The sequence below is a fragment of the Barbus barbus genome, assembly GCF_936440315.1.
Source record: "Barbus barbus genome assembly, chromosome: 47".
In the NCBI taxonomy this organism is placed as follows: Eukaryota; Metazoa; Chordata; class Actinopteri; order Cypriniformes; family Cyprinidae; genus Barbus; species Barbus barbus.
The window spans coordinates 14,437,282-14,457,729 of record NC_136725.1 but is presented as its reverse complement, the minus strand read 5'-3'; the positions used below and the strand labels follow the sequence as shown (position 1 = coordinate 14,457,729).

The 20,448-nt window shown below is 35.9% G+C and overlaps 1 protein-coding gene across 1 annotated transcript; it reads left to right on the top strand.

Annotated features, from left to right (window-relative positions):
• Positions 1–943: 943 nt before the first annotated feature.
• LOC306865727 (V-type proton ATPase subunit B, brain isoform-like) lies at positions 944–19,685 on the top strand. Its single transcript, XM_079410489.1, has 14 exons — positions 944–1,201; positions 4,672–4,727; positions 5,093–5,191; positions 5,289–5,382; positions 5,464–5,541; positions 5,651–5,790; positions 7,513–7,614; positions 7,691–7,788; positions 8,124–8,247; positions 9,205–9,355; positions 9,444–9,526; positions 9,624–9,728; positions 14,552–14,681; positions 18,727–19,685. Exons 1-14 carry the CDS (start codon positions 1,069–1,071, stop codon positions 18,861–18,863), a joined length of 1,530 nt encoding a protein of 509 aa, XP_079266615.1. The 5' UTR covers positions 944–1,068; the 3' UTR covers positions 18,864–19,685.
• Positions 19,686–20,448: the final 763 nt, after the last annotated feature.

Below are 20,448 nucleotides of genomic sequence, written 5' to 3'. Positions count from 1 at the left end.
AGGAGCTTCCATTATTGATGTTTTGTTAAGATGATGTAAATACAAATATAAATTGTATGTTTTTTAATGATATTTGGATGTTGATGTAATGATTAAACATTATTAAGAAGCCATTTAAATGTAATGACAAAAAGAAATCACAAAAAAGGTTTATTTTGACATGTATTTTGACATGTAGACTGATAGCGCTCTTTATTTTTAGGTATTTTTATTTGATAACGTGTTTGTTTTGCTGTTGTTTTTTCTCTACTTTTGCCTAAGAGATGATTTGATATGCATTTTTTTTTGTAACAAGAAAGATGGGATATCTTTGTTTTTGCAATGCAAAATAATAGTTGTTTTCTTCAACAATTTTAGGACTTTGTTATTCTGAAAAGTTGAATTTGCAATAAAGCATTTAAGAACATAAAATCTTACATATCAATATTTTTAGTTAAATTATGAATGGAATCTATCTATCTATCTATCTATCTATCTATCTATCTATCTATCTATCTATCTATCTATCTATCTATCTATCTATCTATCTATCTATCTATCTATCTATCTATCTATCATCTATCTAATAGTATCTCTCTCTCTCTCTCTCTCTCTCTCTCTCTCTCTCATATATAGAGCCTATAATAAAATCTGATTTTTAAAATGAAAATAAACAAAATGTAATGTAAAATGTTGAAGAAATATTTAATATTCTGCACGATTTTTATTTTGTGCCAAAATGAGAGCTTTGTCCAGATGGTTAGATGTTCATTCTCAAATCATGCTGGAGATTGCCGGGGTTTGCAGAAGGTTTATTTAGAGCTGGTATCATTCAAGCAAATTTTAATTTCAACTTATATTTTACTCACGTTGTTATTCTAATAATATGAAATATAATAAAGCATAGGATGCTGTCACAGATGATCGTGCCAAACACAGAAACCTCTAGAGGGCGTCATCGTTCACTGCGTCGTTTTTGAAATGGGGAGGGGAGAGAATCGAGAGATCACGTTAGCATTATTGCGCATGTGCAACCGTATTCTCACTCTTACATAGCTACAGTAGTGATTTCTGTGTAGTATAGTCATCATGAAGGCTCTTAGAGGAATGGTGAGCGGAGCCGTGAGTGAAATATCATCTGCTGTTACCGGGAGCAAACACGTCGCCGTTCGGGAAAATGTCCTCGCCGTGACTCGTGACTACATGTCTCAACCGAGATTAAGTGAGTGACCAATGCTGACTATGAAGGGCCCGTACAAACAGAACCCATCCCCGTAGCGATGTATGTCGCAACGAATGAATGACGCGCTCTGTATTTACACTGCATCTGCTAATCATCCTCAACATGTTATTTTCAGATGCAGACATTTAGCATTTAATTTGTAACATTTCTGATATTGTAACGTTACATCTGTCATCCATATATGAAATCAGGTGAATTGAGGTTCAGCTTGCAAACTAGAGAATATTTTCCTTCTAAATGCATATTGTTTACGTCTAATTGCATGATCTTAACATCAGTTTAATGATTGGTTTGGTTTTCAACACATATGACGTTAAAAAAAAAAAACATTATGCAGGTTTTAGGTTTATACATACACGATCTGCATCGTGATGGCTTCATGGCAAGCCGTTTTAACATTTAGAGTAGTCCTTTAAATAGTATCTAATTGTCTTACTAGTCCTTTTTCATTACTTATTATTTCTTATAAAGTAACATACAGGAGTACTGCTACCAATTAAAAAGTTGTTACAAGTAAGTACCAGAAACAATTGGAGTACATAGTTTAAGTGAATACTCAATATCTGAACCACAGACCACCAAAGAATGACAAAAATATTAAATTTGTTACCAGCAACAATGGAGTAGATATCTGTTAATACTGGAAGCAGAAAAGAAATGGGATTTAATGAGATGATACTAGTAAAACTAAAGATACTAGTGACTATTGAAAGAAGTACAAACAAAGTCCCAAGTAGGGCTGCACGATGTATCATTTCAGCATCGATATCGCGACGTGCGCATCCACGATAGTCACATCGCAGGATGTGCAATGTTTAAAATACTGATCATTATATTTGATCGTTCTTTGCTCACACACAGACACCGTGTCTACACTGGATGTAGTCTCAGCCTCAGACGTTACGCCCACGGAACGTTGGCTAAGCGTCTGATGCACATGGCACACTTTTCTGGAAACACTTCAGGAATGTCGAAGTCATCATCTGACTGGTTGAATTAAACCGGATTTCTGGGAGACGCGAGTGTCACGTTTATATTCGGTCCGGTGTAAACACGGTGAGAGCCACGCAGATGCACGTGAACACTGAATTCCGTTCTCTTCCGCTTCTATTTGTGTGAAATTATGTCAAAATGCATGTCTCTGCGAGTGTCCTTGAAGTTGATTTTGGCTTAGATGAAGGTAAACAATTGAGAGAGAAAATGGATGTGTAACAGTATATTGGTTCACAGCAGTTTAACGAGGCTTTCTGTGCCACGAATGTTAATCAAACGACAAAACACTATTACAATCACTCTTACATATTCGGGTCTTTAGCGACCCAGACCTATATATCCAGCACGGATGGATCCTAAACTGCTGCAATAGCAAAAAACTCTCTTGATATTTTAAGAACCATTACAGAAGAATAAAATAAAGCATATTTCATTACCATTTGAAACACAGAAGGGTTCAATTTGAGCAGATTAATTTACCATCGCCGTCATCGTCAGAGCGCACTTGCACAGTACATTCAGCATCTGACTCATATTCGCGATCTCAAACTTCGCAAAATTACCATTTTCAGTGACTTCAAAATCAATAGTTTGATCACTGGCAGCTTATTTACCACATCCAGCACCACATGGCAGTGACATTTATATTTCATTGAGTACAGTAGTTGCTCTGCAGTAAAGCCATTCAAACCAATTCAATTTTTGCTGATGATATTGGTTTGTTTTATGCCTGAGGTAATTATGAGTGAAATATCACGTCATCATTGTGTATCAAACAGTGCCACCTTGAGGAAAAAAATATGAATTGCACATTGAGTCATATGTAAATATAGTTGCGCGGGAAAAAAATACTTACACATTTACATACATCGGGTCTCTAGCGACCCTATAAACTTAAAAAAATAATAATAATCCAAAAACAGGCATTTTTTTTATATTTTACTATTTTTTTGTCTTTTTATATTGTTTATAACGCACAGATTGAGGAATACTTAGAAAGCTGATGTCTAACTTAAAAAAAAATTAAGGAGGGAGAGGGTAGAGAATGATATCTCGCTAAAGAACCGAGGTATGCATTTAAGGGTTAACACAGATTTATTAGATTCAATTTATACAGTGAAGACTATGCAGTGTTATTTTACATTTGATTAATCAACTTCTGTACTTGAATACTGTTAAGACATGCCTGAAAAAAGGTAAAGCACTGTTTATTTAATTTGTATCTTTGTTCTATTATATTTATCTATACTTGTAATTTGTTTATTGTCTATGCTGATTTACTCACCTACAAAATCACCCCAATCATTGATTATTTTTTTCCAAATAGAGCTTTTTTTCATATCACAATATGTATCGCAGAAAAACAAAATATCACAATGTGAGTTTTTTCCAATATCGTGCAGCCCTAGTCCCAAGTCATTTCACTCTACGGCCTTCTTGAAACGCCTCTCGGCCAGCTATTTAAGTCATACAAGTACAGATCTTTGAATGGGAAACAAATTCTCTAAATATGTTCACCTCCAAATATGTAATATTACAATTAAATTTCATGTTTGAAATCACCAATCAAATCTGACAACAACTGCCTTTATCGTAAAATTATTGTTAATAGCGTTGTCAGAAGTACTGACCGCAATACCATTCAATGCTGAATGGAACAGTGCTGATTGGTCATTGTGTTCAAGCGCTCCACAAATACGTTTGTGATTGGCTGCTCAACAGCGCTCAAATGTTCGTGGGAAATGGACGTTTTTTTAAATTTCAGGTCCGAATGGTATCACCTATTCATAAGTAATATGAGTGCTCCGTCTTTATATAGCTACAGTCTCTGGTATTAATATATATTCTAAATAATAGTTGCTAGTGAGTATAATTCTGGTTACTAATTGTGTTGTTGTTTTACTAGAAATAAAAATAAGTAGTAGTAAAAAAAATACAATTAGTTTTAAGGAATAATGTTAAATTGGCTTGCCATAGATGGCAGCATCAGCACACACACTGATGACATCACAGCATGCAAGGAGCTTTAACAGATTTGATATTTAAACTGGTTAATTCTCAAATATGGAGGGGGAAAAAATAGGCTAATTTCTTAAACTTGAGCAAATAAATAAATAAAATGTTAGGGAAGCATCATGACCTTTTATTTTATTATTATGAGCATCTCTGTTATTTCTTTCTTTTAGGATTTATGTTTTTGTATATTATGTCATCCTCATTCTTTTTCTTTATTTTTTTTTTTAAGACACTTTGACCATAACATGATGTCATATTTTATCAGGTGATATGTGCTTTATTTTTTACTATATTTATTTTTCTTAATGCAGTGAGTACTGATCTTTTTTCATGTAATTAAAAGAAGAAAAAACTTTGTAGAATTTGTGTAACTTAGTTGTGTTTGTAATTTGATTTAGACTGCAAAAACACTCTTTTGACATTGTTTATTTTACGTACAGCATATAAAACCGTTGCTGGTGTTAATGGACCCCTGGTGATTTTGGATCAAGTAAAGGTATTGGATTTCTATATTATTTATTACCATTGTTACATGTCTGATTTTTATTGTGTTTTAGAAACATAATGCATCCGAATGTGGCGCCACAGCTGTCTGCTTGCATATTGAGTATAAAATATAAAATAAAAACCAATATAAAATATTTTCATGTCAATGGTAATGACAACTTGGCCATGTCTACTCAATAAGCAATCTAGTTACAGCTGTACAGATGTACCATTACTGAGATGTTCATTATAGTCTATTGTCTGTAACCATGCATTCAGAAGCGAAGGCAATCTTCTCATTTGTTTGGAAAATACTAGATTACACTAAAGTTATTGATGTAATGTTAACTACTTGTTTAGTAACATGTGGTTCAGTTCCCCAGGTTTGCTGAGATTGTTCATCTGACTCTGCCTGATGGCACCAAGAGGAGCGGACAAGTGCTGGAGGTCACAGGTTCCAAAGCTGTGGTCCAGGTCAGGGAATGAGACCTTTTGAAATACCTATGTTATTTTTTTTTTCCTCCATTGTGTAAATCTGATTGTTATCAAACCTCATTATTTCATTTTTTAGGTGTTTGAGGGAACATCTGGTATTGATGCCAAAAAAACCACATGTGAATTTACAGGGGACATTTTGCGCATGCCTGTGTCTGAGGATATGCTGGGTAAGAAGAAAAAAGGAGACGTGCTGAAGCCATGTGATATGATTTATCATGTGTACATGCTAAACTAGAAGTCTGTTACAGGTCGGGTCTTCAATGGCTCAGGAAAGCCAATTGATCGAGGACCTGCAGTGCTGGCGGAGGACTACTTAGACATTAATGGTACATTTCAATGAGGCCACATAAATTATTACGCTCACAAATAGTCATCAGTGGCTTTTTTGAGTATTGATGATATGTGTACCATCCAATTTCCTCCTGCTTCCTGTAGGTCAGCCGATTAATCCACAGTGTCGTATTTATCCTGAGGAAATGATCCAGACTGGCATCTCTGCCATTGATGGAATGAACAGTATTGCAAGAGGCCAAAAAATTCCCATTTTTTCTGCAGCTGGTCTACCCCACAATGAGGTGAGACTGCTGCTGTTGTTGTTTGTTTTTTAAATGTTTTATTTTAATCTTAATTGTAAGGAAGTTATATATTAGTGCTGTCAAATGATTAATCGCATTCCAAAATAAAAGTTTTGTTTACATAATATGTGACCCGTGTGAATAATGTGAATAAGCCACTGGGGTATATTTGTAGCAATAGCCAAAAATACATTGTATGGGTCAAAATTATAGATTTTTCTTTTATGCCAAAAATCATTAAGACATTAAGTAAAGATCATGTTCCATGAAGATATTTTGTAAATTTCCTTCCGTAAATATATAAAAAATTTGAACAACTTTTAAAGGTGATTTTCTCAGTATTTTGATTTTTTTTTTTGCCCCCTGAAATTCCAGATTTTCAAATAGTTGTATCTCGGCCAAATATTGTCCTATCCTAACAAACCATACATTAATCGAAACCTTATTTATCAGCTTTCAGATGATGTATAAATCTCAATTTCGAAACATTGACCCAAAATTGTATCCTCACTTCTATAAGCATCCTTTTTGACCTGACAAAGCTGCTTGAGTTTTTCAGTAAACCTTGGTTTATCGCTATTGAATGACAGGAATGCCCTGGTATGCACATATTCTTACAGAAACTGATATATAAAGTTACAATCTTTGTGAGCTCGTCCAGTCTGGTGGCTGCAACTTCAAAAGCACTCCAATTAGTGCAGTCGAAGCAGACTTGTAAATCAGTACATTACAGGTTTAGCTGATTTCAGTTTCTGCCTGTAGGCTGGTATAAGATGAACCAAACAGTGATCAGAGAGCCCCAAAGCAGCATGTGGAGTAGAGTGATATGCCTCATTTATTGTAGTGATCCAATACATTACTGCCCCTAGTCTCTATTTTGGGAGATCACGGGAAAGATTTGCTTTGTTAAAATCTCCAAGAATGATTAAAAGAGAATCTTTGGTACCTTTCCCAGTTGTTGGTCTGGAGGAAGGTACACATTCACGAGAATGAAAGAGGAAAACTCCTGTGGCAAGTAGAAAGGTTTACAGTCAATGAAGAGTTGCCTCTAAGTTAGGATGACATACCTTTTTCAGCATTGTTACCAACATTCCTTGATGTAGATACACAATCCACCACCTCTCGTTTTCTCCATTAACTCTATGATGCAATCCACTCTGAACAGCTGGAAGCCCAGCAGATGAAGCGCGCTGTCCGGAATGGCTTCACTCAGCCAGGTTTCAGTGAAGCACAGTGCAGCAGAGTTTGAAAAGTCCCTGTTGATGTGGGTGAGAAGTTCATCCGTTTTGTTAAGGGAATGGACATTCTCAAGATGAATGCTTGGGAGCGTGGTTCGAAAGCTGTGCGTGCGGATCTTAACCAGTACTTGCCTGTTCTGCATCTGTATGCACGTTTGAACAGCACTGCTGTACCTCCGACTAGAATGTCCAACAAAAAGTCTGAATAATCAAAAACCTGGAAAAATATTGTCTGGGATGTGTTGCTTAATGATAAGGAGTTTGTCTCTGGTAAAACTTACAGAAGAAAGACAAGAAGAATTGCAAAGCTCACCGTCATGGCTGCCATTTGCGGCTCCATCTTGATGTTAATGATAATTAACAATATAATTAGCAATATCGTGGAATATACCCAAAATGCCCATTTTAATTCAAGTCTAATTACCTAACAATTGAACCTTGAACCTGTTTTTTTTTCTCTCACTGTAATGTAACTGTTTTTCAGATTGCTGCACAGATTTGTCGTCAGGCGGGATTGGTGAAGAAGTCCAAAGATGTGATGGATTACAGCGAGGAGAACTTTGCCATTGTGTTTGCTGCCATGGGGGTGAGGAGCACTTCTGATTACATATGTCTACATCCATACCAATGGGAAATCTTCATGAAGTTACTTGTGTCTTTAGGTCAACATGGAGACTGCAAGGTTTTTTAAGTCTGATTTCGAAGAGAACGGGTCCATGGACAATGTGTGCCTCTTTTTAAATTTGGCCAATGATCCCACGTCAGTATCCTCTCAAATACTCTTCAAAGTTTAAGGCATAGTTCACCCAAAAATTAAATAATGTCATAATTTACTTACCCTCATGTCATTCCAAACACATATAGCCTTTTGGGTTTCAAATATGCATGAAAGCACCATAAAAACATCCGTAGTCTAAATGATTCCAGGTGGACGAAAATGTAATGCTTTACAGAAGAGCAACCAGTACAATCCTTCAGAATGTTATGCAGGTTTGGAATGATGTGAACGTGAGTAAATAATGACTCAGAAAATATGTTTGTTTTTTAAAGTATTTTAATGTGACTTGGACCAAAATGTTTGATTTCTTGTTGCAGGATTGAACGCATCATCACCCCTCGCCTTGCGCTTACCTCAGCTGAGTTTCTGGCTTACCAGTGTGAGAAACACGTGCTGGTCATATTAACTGACATGAGCTCTTATGCTGAGGCTTTACGAGAGGTACGATGTGTTAATTTTGGGCTGTCAAATCAATTAATTGCCATTAATCTCATCCAAAATAAAAGTTTGTATTTTCATAATATATAAATAGTGCTGTCAAACGATTAATCGCATCCAAAATAAAAGTTTTTGTTTACATAATATGTGACCCATGTGAATAAGTCACTGGGGTATATTTGTAGCAATAGCCAAAAATACATTGTATGGGTCAAAATTATAGATTTTTCTTTTATGCCAAAAATCATTAAGACATTAAGTAAAGATCATGTTCCATGAAGATATTTAGTAAATTTCCTTCCGTAAATATATCAAAACTTAATTTTTGATTAGTAATATGCATTGCTAAGAACTTCATTTGAACAAATGTAAAGGTGATTTTCTCAATATTTAGATTTTTTTTTGCCCCCGGAGATTCCATTATTTATTAAGCTTATTTATCAGCTTTCAGATGATGTGTTTTGAAAAAACTGACCCTTATGACTGGTTTTGTGGTCCAGGGTCACGTGTATGTATTGTGTATATAAAGACAAATACATACAGCATATATTTTGAAAATATCTACATGTATTTACATATTTATATTCATATAGGTGATATCATATATAAAAATATTTAATATATATTAACGTAACCTTTTTCTTGCATGTGTGTCTATTTATATACACATAATAAATATACGCAGTACACACATTATGTAAACAAACTTTTATTTTGGATGCGATTAATCGCAATTAATTGTTTGACAGCACTAAAATATACATAATATATTTCTTATATAAATACACACACACGTAGATATTTATGCATATAAATATATACAACACACACATTACGTTAACTTTTATTTTGATTGCGATTAATCAATTTGGCATCCCTAGTGAATTTATACTGACAGCTATTAGCATCAAGGCTAAACATGCTACTTGTGACTGTGCTTTAAACCCTATCATCTTAAAGGTCTCAGCAGCTAGAGAAGAGGTTCCTGGTCGACGTGGATTCCCAGGTTACATGTACACTGATCTGGCAACAATATACGAGAGGGCCGGACGTGTGGAGGGACGCAATGGCTCCATCACCCAAATCCCAATCCTCACTATGCCCAATGATGGTTAGTAAACCTACTTGTTCCTACTCTTCTTTTAATACTTTAATCATCATAAATGGTTTACTTGCTTAATTTCATTTCCTGTCCACAGATATTACCCATCCTATTCCCGATTTAACCGGCTACATCACCGAGGGTCAAATTTATGTGGACAGGCAGCTTCATAACAGACAGGTGAGTGGAAACAAGCTCACAGTCTGAATATTAGTTATTTAGTACTTGATTGAATCCTTTGTGCTGTTTAATAGCAACTGTTGATATTTCTATACAGATCTTTCCTCCCATCAATGTACTACCTTCTTTGTCTCGATTGATGAAGTCAGCCATTGGTGAAGGAATGACACGCAAAGACCACTCAGATGTCTCTAATCAGCTGGTAAGTATGGAATTTTACATCATTTTAGATTTGCTAATTATGTCTAAAGATATTTAAATTTTTGGTAAAACTTTATTTTAAGGTGTCCTTAAGGTGTTACACGTTACATGTACTTACTGTTATAATAGCAATAAATTATGCATAATTTCTAGTGGTCCGATTGATTGGCTACCAATCACTATCGGCCAATAATCGCTTTTGGATGTTTGATCGGCAGTCTCTATAAAGACCGATCTCATTAACCGATCTCAAGCTGATGACACACCTGCCGTGAGAGGTTTGGCATGAAATGCAGTGGCACCATTTCAGTCTCTGTACGGCGCGGGTAAAAAAAAAAAAATTATAATGCTGGTGAGGTGAGGAAGAAATATGAATTGTACATTAAATAGCTTATAAAGTAGGGCTGCACGATATAGGCCTACTGATCATTTATATTTATACTGATCGTTTTCACGACAGCTGTTGTGTCACGCCGCCCCGCGCTGTCTACACTGGATGCGACAAAGCGATCGTTGCAAATCCTTTGAACTTTGTGTCAGTACATCATAAAAAGAATGAGGGATTTACTCTCAGGGATTTACCATGTCACGCTACATCCAGTGTAGACCGCATCACTGATTATAATGGGTTCTGTTGTATTTTGTTGCGCCACTCGCATCCAGTGTAGACATGGTGAGAGCCATGCAGATGCACGTGAACACCGAATTCCATTCACTTCAGCGTCTATTTGTTCCTAATGACACACACGTGCAAAACTGTCAAAATGCATGTTTCTGCAAGTGTCCTTGTAAACACAGTTGCTTAGGTGAAGGTAAACAGTTGATTAAGAAAATGGATGTATAACAGTATATTGGTTCACTGTTCCTAAGGCTTTCTGTGTCATGAATGTTAATCAAACAACAAAACAGACTTTTGTATTACTTTTTATTTTTTTTAGCTTTAACACAGATTTATTAGATTTAATTATTTGTTCTATTATATTTATCTATGTTTGTAATTGTATTTTTTTATGCCAATTTACTTGCCTACTAAATCACCCCAGTCATTGTTTTTTTTGTTTTTTTCTTTTTTTTTATTCAGATAGAGCTTTTGAAGTCATCTGGTGTTTTTTATTTTTATTTATTTTTTAATATCATAATATGTATCTCAGAAATACAAAATATGGCAATATGATTTTTTTCCAATATCGTGCAGCCGTATTATAAAATAATTTGAAAACCTTTTGTGAGATGTTTCAATTCCTTTTCATTCTTGCCAATGCTTAACCATTCAGCACTCGTGCTATCTCTTGGAGACTTGAAGCGCACACACACAACGCCAAGTTCACATAAACTCCATTTGCAGTGTGTGTGGTGTGTATTTTTTCCACGCTCGTGTTAATGGATCAGAGCGTTGACACTGCACACGGTTGCAGTCCGGCAGAGCATTCCATGAGCGGTGTGTCTGCAGCAGTGCAGCGATTGTTTCCGTACCGAGTTTAAGTGAGTTTGAATTAAAGTGACGGTGGATTGTTTGCTGTAAATATGAACATGAAAATGTAGTATTTACTCCATAAATGCATATAATTAAAGTCTACTGTGTTTCACAGTCAACACATATGGCTTTCTGGCTAGGTTTAAAGTAAAAGAGTACTTTTAGTTAAACAGAGCAATAATAGATGGCACTCTTGGAGGTAGTAAAACAAAGTTCTTTATGAACCACAGGATTGCTTGTAATAAAGAATTAAATGCTTAACAAAAGGCAGCAGAGCTGATTGTTTCTGTCAATGGTAAGTTTTTAATTTAGAATGTGATAACGTAAGAAAGGTAGTTTAAATGTTTTGCCACTTGCTTGAGCAACTTAATATATAGGCTAAATCTAGTAGTAAATGCAAAAGTAAAAAGCACTGAATAATGTGTTGCTTATATTTATTACGTTTAAACACATCTATGAAAGATTGTATAACTGTACTGTGAAAAAAAAGAATCACAATGCTGAAAAGGATTTTCAGAAACAATGTTTGAATTTGAAATTAAAATATTGGATAAATGTTGTGTTGGTGGTAAACAGCCACGGATCAGTAGCGGACTTGGTGTGAAAGTACAAAGCACTGCAAATGGAGTATGTGTGAACCTGGCGTAAAAGTCCGCCTCATGAAATCAGGCTTGTGCTGTGTGTAGGCTATTGTGCAACAATTGCACGATTGTAAAAACAAAATGCACTGCATGATCAAACGTTTAGGAGAGATAAATATATTTTTTGAAAAATGTCTAAAAATGCCCCCCTCCACCCCTCAAATTAAAAAAAAAATCCCCCTCACAAGAGTCACCTAAGAGGGCAATTCCCCTCCATTTTCAAAAATGAAATTCAGGCCCTGAATAAATGTCTAAAAATCCTGACTTTGAGTATAACTATAAATAATTGTACATGATAAAAAAAGAAGGCTTTAAAAAGATCGGTATCTGTGATCATATCGACAGATACTACTGTTTTCTGTGATCGACGATCTACCTCAAAAATCCTGATCGGAGCACCCATAATAATTACAAGTAACTGCAAGTAACCCTAAAACAATCCCTAATCCTAATCGTAACCCTAACCAATATAGTAAGTACATGAAGTTAATTAATATTACTCAGAACTTAAAGGGGTCATCGGATGCAACATGCACTTTTACAAGCTGTTTGAACTGAAATCTGTGTTGGCAGTGTGTGTACACAACCACCCTATAATGATAAAGATGCAACCAGTGTTTCTTTTAATCTCATTAAATCATTTCCCCTTTCTCAAATCGAGCCGATCTCAGATGCCTGTCTGTGTGACGTCACCAGACCCAGGCCCTCCCACGATAGTTGATTGACTGTAGCGTTTCAGCACAGACTGAACTGGTGTCTTACCTTAGACCCGCCCTGAGTGAGCTGTCATCATCATAATGAACATGGCAGTCGTCCTTTACTCCTGACATCTGAGCCACTGAAGACGCAGTGGATTACATTTGTTTCTGAATGGAATGCGCCCCTGATTTACCTAAATACGCCTATCTTCGCACAAATCATTTGTTATCCAGCTCTAGAAGAAGTGAGTGTAAGTTTTTTTTTTTTTCTTTCCTAATAATGTGCTAATTAGCAAGTTTCACAATGAATGCGGCTAAAATTTACCGTCTCTTAGAGAGCAGCTCGGAAGAGAGGGGTGGGGTGAGCAGAGCTAATTTGCATTTAAAGTGACATGTAATAAAACAGCTTGCTGTAGACAGAGCTGTTTTTGACAGGGTAAAAACAGTGTTTTACACTACCACTGAGAAATCTTAACCAAACTATGTTACAGACTTTTCATTAAGACCCTAAAAAATCATATTCACTTGTGGAAAATGGGCATCTGATGACCCCTTTAAATTTATAAATTAGGGCTGTCAACGTTAACGCGTTAACACATGCGATTAATCTAAAAATTTGAATGTGTTAATATTAATTAATGAGATACTAGTAATACGTTACTGCCATAGCAACCAAATCGACAGCTGGAAAGACTTCTTTTTTTTTTTTTTTTTTTTTTTACAGTCTATGGGGAAAAACGCTGTGCCACCAAAGCATTTTCAAGCACCACCAACTGGCCGTTTTCAGAAGAGCACCTGTCATTTTTCAGGTGGCTAAAAACGCTTTGGTGGACGCATGTTATTGAATATTTATTGTTAACCATATGGCCTATTAGTCTTTTTTGCAATATACTGGAGCCAAACCTGAGAAAGTAGACAAGAATATTCCACTGCATTCCTGGACACGAAATTTCCGTAGCTGTAGTCATAGCCGGGGATTATGCTAATTGTGAATGAGCGTGCACGAGCGCCCTATTTACGAATGATTGGAATTTATTAACATACACGTTTAATTATCAAATCGGATGTTTACGAAGCGTTTGTGAATCTGGAGGTGAGTTTTCCGGAAGGTCTGTTTTACGCGCAAATTATTCAGAATTTACTCCTATATTTATGAGTGTTTCATGAATGAGGCCCACTAACTTTATACACGGTGCACTTTCAGATTTAAAACTTTGCAGAATGTTTTCATTTACTTAGATCTGTGTTACACACTGCATGAAACAAAATGAATGACAATATTTTTGCATATAATTAGCAAATCTAATATGACATACCATAATAAAGTGTTTTTGAAAGAAGTCTCTCATGCTCATTAAGGCGGCATTTATTTGATCAAATTATTATACAATGTTAATATTCTGACAGTTAAAATTAAAATAGAATATTTATTTACAATTGTATTAATATTTAATTATGATTTAAAATTGTTTTATATTTTGAAAATATTTAAAAATGTACTTTATTCCTGTGGTGTAACGCTGAATTTTCAGCATTACTCTTGGCTTCAGAGTCATGTGATCCTTCAGAAATCATTCTAATATGTAGTATAAAACAGTTGTGCTGGTTTAATTTTGTGGAAAAAGGATAAAGTTTCCCAGGATTCTTTGATGGATAGAAAGTTCAAAAGAACAGCATTTATTTGAAATATAAATATTTTGTTTTTTGTTTATATTCGTCACCTTTGATCTATGTATTGTATCCTTGTTGAAAAAAATCACATTAAAAAGTAAAAAAAAAAAGAAAAAACTTGCTACCCCCAAACCTTTAAACTGTAGTGTAAACTCTCAAGAAATGAATAAAGAACAGCAGCTCAGTGGTCACTAAAACAATTGAGTCTCTTTCACAAACAATTGCATTGCAGTTTTTCCCCCCCTCCTGTAAATATTAGTTTATTTTATTCATCTGATGTTTTGAGCACATTATGTATGGGGATTTAAATTTGATTTGAATTATTTCTCATCTTTTGCAGTATGCTTGCTATGCCATCGGGAAAGATGTGCAGGCAATGAAGGCCGTGGTTGGCGAAGAAGCACTGACACCAGATGACTTGTTGTACCTGGAGTTCTTACAGAAATTTGAGAAGAATTTTATTTCCCAGGGTAAGTAGCAACAGGAGAGCACCTGTGGAGTGTTACAAAAAAAAAAAATCTTGTCTTAAGGCCCTTTCACACAAAAAATTCTGCTGTCCTCAACCAAGCGCAAAACATTTTCTCGAAACGCTGTGTAATATCAGTTTAAAAAGAAAAAAATATACTAGAACGATGAAGGATGTACTTCTAAACATTTTTCAAAATGCTTGGGTTTCCTGTCTTCAGTTAATTCTAATTCTTTGTCTCCTGTTTTCGAGGTGTAAGTACCTCAGTGGTTTATAACTTATATTTGCCAACTGGTTTTCAGCACCGCACAAAGAAACAAAAACTTTAGTGAGCTTTAGCAGCATATGTTCACCTCAGTGTAAATAGCACCTTAGGAGTGCATTGAATGTATTGAAAAATGCTTTTTTTTGCTCTAATTATTCAAGTTTGGCTTGCAAGGATGTTTAGGAAAATATGGATAGGAAAAGGAAATTTTTTTTAAAAGGCAATCCAAGATGTAGGTGAGTTTTTTTTTTTTTTTTTTTTTTTTTTTTTTTTTTTTTCTTCTTCATGGGAACAGATTTTGAGAAATTTTGCATTACATCTTTTGTTCACCATCAGATCCTCTGCAGTGATTAGTTGCCGTCAGAATGAGAGTCCAAACGGCAGATTAAAACATCACAATCTACAAGTAATCCACATGAGCCCACTCCATCAATTGTCTTGTGTAGTGGAAAGCTGTGTGTTTTTAAGAAACAAAGACATTGATGAACTAGAGTCGTGTGGATTTCTTGTTGTTTTTATCAGCTGTTTGGACTCTCATTCTGATGGCACCCATTCACTGCATTGGTGAGCAGTGATAATGTTAAATTTCTCCAAGAAACAAATCACCTCCATCTTTGATGGCATGAGGATCATATCTAATATGTAGGGCTGTGATGGTCGCCGTGACAGCTGCGTGACTGTCCTATGCCTATAGACTGTAAAAAAAACATGTACGTAGTGTCAGTGATCGTGTCAGTGTCACTCGTAGGTTTCTGAAAAGCATTTTTGAAGCTTAAAGTGGGTGGAGCCGACTGTCACCATTTTGGCATTGCGTCTCCGCGCGTCACTCCCAGATAATCGAAAATGGGCAAAAAGCGGGATGTGGGTGAAGCTGAGTTGAAACCACGCCCATCTATAGTGACAGCAGTGCTGCCGTGCAAAGACAAAACACCACAACTTCATTTTTGGTTGAAAATGAGTTATTGATCATTTTGGGACAAAGCCCCGGAGAAACCAAGGCAGTATAACATCAGTATAGAATTAAATAGTACAACAATAATCAAAATAGTATAAACAAATAGTATAATAATAATCAATAGTATAACATCAAAAATATTGAATCACATTAGATGTTATAGCCTAGCCAATGATCACTAGATTTTATACAGATGTTACTATAATGATTCTGTAAATGGTGATCAGCACCCTATATAATGTGGAAGTTCCTGCCTTTTGCCTTGGCGTGACATCTCACTTTTTGCAGACAGTGCAAAAGCAGAGTACAATATCAATATAGTGGTAAAAATCAAGTTTGAGATCATTCTCGGTGCATGAGAGGAAAATCCGTTGCGTTCACAGTTTGGGTTTATGTGTACAGTGCCCTCCAAAAGTATTGGAACAGTAAAGACAAAATTGCTCTGTTGGCTGTTGAGTCAAGACATTTACAAATATGATTAAAAGAAGAATATGAGATAACACTACAGAATGTCACATTTTATTATTGGGTGATTCAACACATAGATGTTTTTCCAGCTAAGAGTTTCATCCCTCTATCTGATGTGAGCATAAGTATTGGAACAGTTGCCTCACAGGTCTTTCTAAGTGATCAGCTGTGTCCTGTTGCATTAATTCTTCAGATATTAAAAGCAGGGAATGTGTCATATCAGTTATATCCATTACTTCTGCATTCTGAATCCTGCATTCGATGATGACACAAACCAGGATGAAGATTTGGATGCTAAAAGAAAAGAGGAAGTCAGTTAGAGCTCTAGCAAAAACAAAGGGCATGGAGAAATCAAGAGTGTGGAAACCACCAGCGACACCAGCAACCAACAATTACCTGATCGGCTGAGAAAACAACAGTAGTTGATGACAGACAAATCATAAAAGCTGTAAAAATGAACCCTAAAAGACGTGTCTGTAAAATCACCAACAACTTCCAGAAAGCTGTGGTGATGCTCTGACAATCTACTGTCCTCAGGAGACTTTGACACAGAATTACAGATGCTACACAGCAAGATGCAAACCTCTGACCAGCACCAAAAATAGAAAGGCAAGATTAGAGTTTGTAAAAAAGCCAGAAGAGTTTTGGAACTGTGTTTATGGACCGATGAGACAAAGATGAACCTTTATCTAAGTGATTGGAAATCAAAAATGATCCCAAGCATACAGCCTCATCTGTAAAGCATGGTGGAGGTGGTGTCATGGCATGGGCATATATGGCTGTCTCTGGAACAGGCCCTGTCAACTTTACTGATGACTTAATGTATGATGACAGTAGCAGAATGAATTTGGAAGGGTACAAAACCATCTTGCCTACCAATATTCAAGAAAATGCCACCAGATTCATTGGAAAATGCTTCATATTGCATCAGGACAATGACCCAAAACACCCTGCCGGTTCAGTCAAGGAATTTATAAGGGCAAAGAAATGGAAAGTCTTCGATTACCCAAGTCAGTAAAATCTGATTGAACATGAATTTCACCAGCTGAAGAGGAGAGTAAAGGCAGAAACTCCCCAAAACAAGCAACAATTGGAAATGGCTGCATTAAAGGCTGGGAAAAGTATTTCAAAGGATGAGACCAAGCGTCTGGTGATGTCTATGGGTCACAGACTCACTGCTGTGATTGTGCGCAAGGGATCTGCAACTAAATAATAGCTTTTAATCTTTTATATCTGCCTTATGTTCAACTGTCCCAATACTTATGCTCACATCAATGAGTGGGATGAACTCTAAAAGTGCTGTTCTTTTTATTTGGTAAAACATGTATGTGTTGAAACGGCTAATAATAAAATGTGACATTCTGTAGTTTTGTCTAATACTCATCTTTATCATATTTGCAAATGTCTTGACTCCACAGCCAACAGAGCAATTTTGTCTTTACTGTTCCAATACTTATGGAGGGGACTGTATCTGCACATAGTATGCTTTACTATTTTGTCTTATCACTATCTTGGTACCTTAAGAAACATTTGTATTAAGCCTTATGTTCCTGTTCAAGTTCGCTAATTCACATGCCGAGTGAGAATCATACTCGCAAAAGTGATGTTAATTATTAAACCAAACAAAATAAAAACTTTCAAAAACGCAGCAATGTGATTCCTTTTGAGTTACAGGCAGTGGGTTAATCGGTGACATTATTGATAGATTTACTATCCGGCGTCTTCTCATCATCTCCGCGACCTGCTTCCCTTGGGGTTTTTTTTTTACACCGAGTAAAGGCGAAAAAACATACTGCACTGTCCAGTTTTCTCTCAGAACGAGTACCAGTACGAGTTACTTTTGCTATTTTCAATGCATAATGACATACAATGGTGACATTTTTCACAATCACAACAGAAAATCCAAATACTGCCCTGAACTCAAAAAGCGGAGAGGCAGTGCCATCCTCTAACTATGGCTGATAAACAAAGCAGTTTCCCAGAACTCAACACGGTTTGACGTCAGCTTCACATTCTCTATAGGACATTTGAACTTTGTGTCAGTAAGTCATGAATAGGACGAGGCAGTTTACTGTTGGGGATTTGTCGTGTCGTGACTCGCGTCGCATTCAGTGTGTAGACAGCATCACTGATTATTATGGGTTCTATAGTATTTTGTTGTGCCACGCGGCTCTCGTCCGGTAAACAGAGTGTATTTAACTTTCTTATTTAATGCTACTTTCTTATTTGTGTATTATTTCTTTGATATATTAGTTTTAGTGTTTTGCAACTAATATGTAGTAATATATATAATTGTGTGAACGGCAACAGGCTGCACTATTCTATATCTTCTGAATGAGCCTAACATGTTTTATGCCACAGGTGCATATGAGAACCGAACTGTGTTTGAAACACTGGACATTGGCTGGCAGTTGTTGAGAATCTTCCCCAAGGAGATGCTGAAGAGGATTCCTCAGAGCACTCTGGTTGAGTTTTATCCCCGAGACTCCAAACATTAGTCTTGCTTCCTTCCTCGTTTATTCATTTTGTCTCTCAATCAGCCGTGAATCTGTCCTCTACACTTCTAGATGTTACTCGCTGTCTCTGCTCAGAACAAATGTACTGAGTCTACATTGATGGAATACAAAGTTGTTTTGATTGCTGCTCTTGGTATTTATTTGTTATGTAAGTGTTGCTGAATAGTAAAGCAAATGTTTTGTTGTTGCTACACTGCAGTGTGAAAATGTTGTGTATGTGTAGCTCAGTGTGTCAAACTGTGTTCTGAACAGTGCAGGAAAGGCCAATATTTCTCTTTGCTGGCAAAATTTTAGATCCGCTAACAAAGCACCTCATGTTTCAGAAGTGCCAAGTTGATTGTATAATGGCTTAATGTATTCTATGAAATTCATTATAATGAATACACTATATATAAAAGTGCATATTTAACATGACGTATGAAAAGAAGCCATATGTTCATAGAATGCATTACAAAGGAATAGAAAAGCATAGTGGCCCAATCAAATCAAACGATGAAGACCAAACGCTGAGCAATAGATTTAACTTTTGTCATGTACTATTAGTTGTTTTACATTTTGTATAAAAATGTGCAGTTTATGTTTGTGTAAGCAATATGCTTATTATAATTTATTTTGGTGCCATGAATATATTTACTGTGTTAAAGTGCGTGATATCAAGTGAATTCATAATGAAGTGATTGTTGTCCTAATGCATGAACACTATATTGAAAATATGTATGTGAACACTCGCTTCATGAAATAAACCTTGATGTGGTATAAATGAATGATCATGCTGATAGTAATCAAATATAATTCTTAATGGTTTGGTGTTGATTTATTTTTATACTGATGTAATTTGCGCAACAGTACATTACAAAATATGAGGTGCATATTTAACCGGAAAATATTGTAGTTTTGCTTAGCCATGTTCATGTAACTTACTAAGCCAGACAAGTAAAAAAAAAAAGGGTTTTGCAAACTATATAATATATATATATACACACACACACATATATACATACATTATATTGCCAAAAGTATTGGGTCACCCCCTTCTAATGAACAGGTTTGACTACTTTAGTAATTTCTATGAGTACAAATCTTAATGTTTAAGCATATAATGATATTCTAGGGAATTGTGTGCTTCTAATTTTATGGCAGCAGTTTGGACAGGACCCTTTTCTATTCTAACATGACAGTTCCTCTGTGTATAAGGCACGGTTCAAAAAGACATGATTGATTCAGTCAGTGTGGAAGAACTTGACTGGTCTGCAGAAAGCCAAGTCCTGATCCCAGCTGAACACCTCTGGTGTGATTTTATATGCAGACCTTGAGCCAAAAACTCCACCAAACACCAATGACTTGTACATAAGGATACTGTCATTTTAGACGCATCCAAAACTGTTGCAACATAATCTGTATACTACAGGATCCCTGATGTCTAGCTTGATGCTTTACCCCTGGGGGTTTCTAGCCAGTCCACAAATGCTCAAAGTTCAGCTATAGTTTCTACGTCAAACACCCAGAGCAGGTCTGGCATGCAGTTAGCAACTTCTAGTCATGTCCCTGTACAAGGAGGTAGTAGCTT